The sequence below is a fragment of the Sceloporus occidentalis genome, unplaced genomic scaffold (genome assembly GCF_023333645.1).
Source record: "Sceloporus occidentalis isolate IW3139 unplaced genomic scaffold, rSceOcc1.0.p SCAF_4, whole genome shotgun sequence".
NCBI classification, from domain to species: Eukaryota; Metazoa; Chordata; class Lepidosauria; order Squamata; family Phrynosomatidae; genus Sceloporus; species Sceloporus occidentalis.
This window is the reverse complement of record NW_028316984.1, coordinates 191993082-191999081: the sequence shown is the minus strand read 5'-3', so window position 1 is coordinate 191999081 and position 6000 is coordinate 191993082. Positions and strand designations below refer to the sequence as shown.

The window sequence follows — 6000 nt, the reverse complement described above, 5'->3', positions numbered from 1 at the left end:
AATTGAGAATGGAAAGAGACTGGTGTTGTGTGTGTGAATTTATTTATTTCATTTGAATGTTGCTTTCCTCCTAGATTGAGACCCAAGGTGGCTTCCAGACAGTAATGCCACTGGTGTGTGTGTGTGTGTGTGCGCGCGCGCGCATGGGGTGTGACTGCACCGGGGGACACCCAGAAGGGGGGGTGACACCTGGGAAATTAAAAAAAAAAACCTTCATAATAATTTTTTTTAAAATGATTAAAATCACAACATAAAACAGTACAAAGTATCTTAAAAGCCAGAAACAAGTTTAAAAATAAATAAAACACACATCTAAATAAGCAGAGCCTTTCTCTGCTTAACCATTAAAAGCCTGCTTAAACAAAAATGTCTTTGCTTGCTGGTGAAAGGAAAACAAATCCCTGCGGGTGGGAGCAGCCACAGAGAAGGTTTTCTCTTGCGTCCTCACCAAGTGAAACTGTGATGGTGGCGGATGAGGAAAACTTGAATGATTGTGTCTGCACTGCAGAATTAATGCAGCTTGACATTGCTTTAACTGTCATGGCTCAATGCCATGGAATTGTGGGATGTGTAGTTTTCTGAGATATTGAGCCTTCTCTGTCATGGAGCTCTGGTGCTGCAACAAATTACATATTCCAGGATTAGATAGGATGGAGCCATGGCAGATAAAGTGATGTCAAACTGCATTTATTCTGCAGTGTGGAAGCAGCTTGACACTCAGGGTTAAAACAATCAGGATTAGGAATCCCAGCTCGGCCATGGAAACCCACTGGGTGACCTTGGGCAAGTCACACTCTCTCAGCATCAGAGGGTGGCAATGGCAAACCACCCCTGAAGAAACTTGCCAAGAAAACCCCATGATAGGTTCGCCATAGGGTTGCCATAAGTCGGAAACGACTTGAAGGCACACAACTACAGCAACAAGAAGTTATCCCTTACCTGCCAGGCATCTCTCCTGTTTGCTGCTGAATAGATGGGGTATGTGTATGTTCTGTAGGAGAACAAGAAAGAGTCCCATTGTGTGAGGGGAGGTCTGTACTCCGGAGGTTACATGGAAATTGCCATTGCCACTTTTTCCCACTGTTCTTGCACAAAGCGGGTAGAAGATGTTTTTTATCCCATGCAAGCCCTCTAGAGCAGTGGTTCTCAAACTCTAGTCTTTCAGATGTTTTGGATGTCATCTCCCAGAATCAGTCATTATTGACCATGCTGGAAGAGGCTCCTGGGAGCTACAGTACAAAACAGCTGGAAAGACCAAAGTTTGAAAATCCCTGCTCTCTAGAATAAAGGGAGAGAAGGGCTTTGGCTCCCTCTGCTGTATGTCTTCTATTGTTGCAGCAGCTGGTGAACCACCTTTTGGCCCCATTCCCACTGGGCTATAAAGCGAATCAAGAATCGGATTATAGGAACATCGTTCCCATTTGCACTCACGTTCAATCCTAGTTTAGGAAAAATCGTCCCCAATTTTATTTGATCCTACTGTGATCGATTTCTCTAGCGAAAACCCGAATCAGCAGTGGATAACCCGGGTTATCCTGACACCACTTTTCCAGCAGTTCTTTTGCCAGGGACTGTGTCCAATCTGGGGTAAATTAATGAGAATGTTGGGTGTCCGATTCGGGTATTTTGGGATGGGAGGGCCAATGTTAAAGAGGCTGGTCTGGGGGTGTCACCCACTTTGTTCTCTTTCCTGGCATTCCCGGCATCATTTTCCCATTTGCGCAGCCTTTCCTCTGTGTTGCGGGAAGCAATCGTGTGTAGCAGGCCCATAGCTAGGTTGGGGCAAGGGGGTCCCAAAGACAGGGAGACAGAGAGACTTAAGCTGTATCTACACTGGAGAAATCACTTGGTTTGGCACCGCTTTCACTCTTTCCTGGCTCTAGGCTATGGAATTCTGGGAGTTGGGCCCACAACAAACTCCAACTCCCAGAACGCCATAGCCTTGAGCCAGGATGCTTAAAAGCAGTGCCAAACCGGGTGATTTCTCCAGTGTAGATGCAGCCTCAGTCTCTCTTTCTCTGGCGCATGCGTGCGTCTGTCTGCGTGCTCCCCGCCTGCCCCTCCTGGGAGTTGGAGTTTGTTGTGGGACTGGGTGCACACACACACACGGGAAGACCTTTGAATCTGAATTGGATCCCCTCTTATACTTCCTCCTCCTCCTCTTCTTTCTCTCCTTTTCTTCCTCCTCTTCCACTCTGGGCCCGACAACATACGCCAACTCCCAGAATTCCATAGCCTAGAGCCAGTGAAAGAGGTGCCAAGAGTGTGGATGCAGCCTCTCTCTCTCTGGTGCCCCAAGTCCTGGGAGCTGGGGTTTGTTGCTGGGTGACTGGGCCATAGTCAGACTAGCAGCAAGATTTGTCCCTTTATAGCCCAGTGGGAATGGGGCCCTGGTTAGGCTAAGGACTTAACAGGAGTGTGTCACCTTTTGTTGTTCTGTGCCTTCAAGTCGTTTCTACCCTGCAGAAATAACTGAGTCTGAGACTGCTTTAATTGCCCTGGCTCAATGCTAGGGAATCCTGGGAATTGTAGTTTTGTGAGACATTTAGCCTTCTCTGTCAGAGAGCTCTGGTGCCACAATAAACTACCATTCCCAGGATTCCCTAGCACTGCACTAGGGCAATTAAGGTAGTCTCAAACAGGATTATTTCTACAGTGTGTTTTGGACCCAAGTCTACTTCCTCAGGTGCAGAGATTCCTAGATAGGAACACTTCTCTAGGCATTTCTGTGTCCTAATTTGCCATTTTATGGTCAGTGGACAGACATTGATCATAGAGTTGCCCTGTAGAATTTCCTAGAGGGGCGTTTCCCTCAGGTAAAATAAAGTGTGTTATTTCTTCATCCTCTTTCTCTATCCTGTGGTCAATGACTGACAGACCACAGAGTTGCTGTAGAGATTGCTAGAGAGGCGTTTCCCTCAGGTAAAATAAAGTGCGTTATTTCTATATCCTCCTCCTCTATCCTATGGCCAATGAGTGACAGACAGTGGTCATAGAGTTGCGCAGTGGAAATTCCTAGAGAGGCCTGGCAGCCACTGACCATAGAGTTGCGCTGTGGAAATTCCTAGAGAGGCCTGGCAGCCACTGACCATAGAGTTGCGCTATGGAAATTCCTAGAGAGGCCTGGCAACCTGTGACCATAGAGTTGCGCTGTAGAAATTCCTAGAGAGGCCTGGCAGCCAGTGACCATAGAGTTGCTCTAGAAATCCTGAGGAGAGAGAGAGGCCAAACCGTCCGAGTTCGCCTGTCAGGGGAGGCGCGACTAGGCCTCGCGAGACGGGGCGCTGTTTTGCCGGCTGAGGCTCCTCCTGCTGCTCCTGCTCCTGGCTCTCGCCGGCAGAGGCCCGAGTGAGGAGGAGGCGGAGGGAAGGGAGCGGTTGGCGGCATTTGCCGGTGTTTCCCTTCGGAGGCCATGGCCATGCCGGGGTCCCGTGCGTGCGGCGTGTGCGGGGGCTCCGAGATCGAGGTGGACTCCGCCCGGGGCGACGCGGTCTGCACGGGCTGCGGGTCGGTGCTGGAGGACAACATCATCGTCTCCGAGGTCCAGTTCGTGGAGAACAGCGGCGGAGGGTCCTCGGCCGTCGGGCAGTTCGTCTCCCTCGACGGTGGGTCCCAGTCAGGCAGGGAGAAGGCGGCGGAGCTGGGGAGGAATCATCACCATCTTCATCCTGATAGGGAAAGAAAGGGGGGCAGGAGAGCGGTAATCATAGTAATAATAATGGAGAAGGAAGGGGAGAATGATGAAGATAATACTAGTAATAGTAATAATGGAGAAAGAAGGGGAGCGAGGAAAATAATAATAATAATAATAATAATGAAGACAATGAAATAATAGAGAGATAAAGGGGAGCAAGGTAATAATAATAATAATAATGGGGTGGAAGGGGGAAATAATACTAATAGGGGAAGAAGGGAGGACATGAGAATAATAATAACAGTGATAATAACAATAGAGTAAGAAAAGAGAGCAGGTAATAATAATAATAATAATGGAGAAGGTAACAACAACAAGAGTAACATTATTGTTGTTGTTGTTGTTGTTATTAGAGACAGTCAAAGAGAGGGGCCTGGCGCACAAAGGGCCTGGAGAAGGGCTGCAGAGCAGTGGGGCTGGGGCTTGTGCCTACAGAACAGGGAGGCCTCAATGGGACCAACCAAAATGGGCAATATGCCCATGATATCCAGGGCTGGCTGCCTTGGCCAGTACAGTACAGTATGACCCAGCATCCACACAAAAGCAAACATAGCCAGGGGTAGTTGGTTGGCCATGTAGCAAAGTACAGTATCATCCCAAACCCACCAAACAGAGTCTATCCATCTGGTTTGTGGTCTTCCTCTCTTTCCTCTGTCTTTCCTAGCATTATTGTTTGTCCTAGTGATCCGTGCCTTCTCTTTATGCGGCCAAAGTACGATAGTCTCAACTTGATTATCTTTGCTCCCAAGGAGATCCCTGGTCTGATCTGTTCAAGAACCCATTTATGTCCTAGCCCTAAGACAGTGTCTGACATCAGTAATGGACTGGATGAGGGCAAACAAATTGACATGTAATCCAGGCAAGACAGAGGTGCAGATCAGGGAATAGGGATCCAGCTTGCGTTAGATGGGGTCACACTCCCCCTGAAATTGCAGGTCTGCAGTTTGGGAGTACTCTTGGACTCGGCTCTGAACCTAGAGAGCCAGGTCTCTGCAGTGGCCAGGAGTGTTTTTCATATCTAAAGCTTGTGCGCCAATAGCGCCCATTCCACCAGATCTGGCCTTGGTAGTACATGCCTTGATTACATCCCATTTGGACTACTGTAATGCGCACTACTTGGTGCTGCCTTTGAAGACTGTTCAGAAACTTCAACCGGTGGAAGAGCTGCAGCCAGGCTGGAGCAGGTTACAGAGACCACACAGTGCCCCTGTTGAAACAGCTCCATTGGCTGCCAGTTTGTTTCCAGGCACAATTCAAAGTGCTGGTTATGACCTATAAAACCCTAAATGGCTCAGGTCCACACTATTTGGCAGACCAAGGCGGGTTACAAACCGCCATTAAAGTACGGACTCAGTCCGTACTAGGGTTAGGAAGGTGTGGTGCTTCCGCACCCACCTAACCCTAGTACGGACTGAGTCCGTACAAAATGGCGGCCCCCCTTCCACATGGGGGCCGCCATGACGACGTCACAACTGCGCCGCCTCTACATGGGGCGGCGCGGACATGACATCGTCGGTCCGCGCCAGGGCGCCTAGGGCGCCCTTTCCGCGGACCAGGAAGGAGCTCCGTTTTGGAGCTCCTTCCTGGTTTGCGGCGGCGCTTTGCTTCACTGGGCGCAGCCTTCAGACGGCTGCGCCCAGTGAAGCAATGGAGAAAGGGGCCAAGCGGCCCCTTTCTCCTTCTCCCCGCCACCGCAGGGTGTCCTTGAAGCCCCAAGGACACCCCTTTTCAGGCTGCGGGGAAGTGGCGTTTTGCTGCTTCCCCGCAGCCTGAAAAACGGCGGATCGGGGCCTCAGCGGCTGCCGCTCTGCACACTGAGGCCCCGATACACCGAGGGAAGGGGCGGGTGCAGACCGCCCCAAATGGGTGGTCTATAACCCGCCCATATCTACCTTTATGAACTGATCTGGGCTCTGAGATCTTCAGGGGAGGCCCTTCTCTCAGTCCCACCATCGTTGCAAGCGTGGTTTGTGGGGATGCAAGAAAGGGCCTTCTTGGTGGCTGCCTCTGGACTGTGGAACTCCCTTAAAATGGGGGATCAGAATGGTCCCTTCCTTGTTGGCCTTCTGCCGGCAGACTAAGGCCTTTTTATTCAGACAGGCTTTTAAAACAAAGTCTTTATAACAAACTGGCTGGGGTGCTGTACTGTTTTAAAGTGTACTGTTTTAAACATTTTTATATTTTTAACTGTATTTTATCATTTTAATGAGATATTTATATTAATATTGTAATAATTTATTTTTATTTCATTACATCACTTTTATATGTTTTTAAATGTTGTTGTCAGCAGCCTTCGAGGCGGTCCC

General features: G+C 49.4%; 1 protein-coding gene across 2 annotated transcripts in view; it reads left to right on the top strand.

The window, feature by feature from the left end:
- Positions 1–3173: 3173 nt before the first annotated feature.
- The window catches only part of BRF1 (BRF1 general transcription factor IIIB subunit), a 282491-nt gene continuing 279664 nt past the window's right edge, over positions 3174–6000 (top strand). For both annotated transcript variants that reach the window (XM_089522715.1, XM_089522714.1), the window contains exon 1: positions 3174–3605. In XM_089522715.1, the coding sequence (XP_089378841.1) occupies positions 3413–3605 (193 nt within the window). In that variant the 5' untranslated portion in view covers positions 3174–3412. The remainder of the gene's footprint in view (positions 3606–6000) is intronic.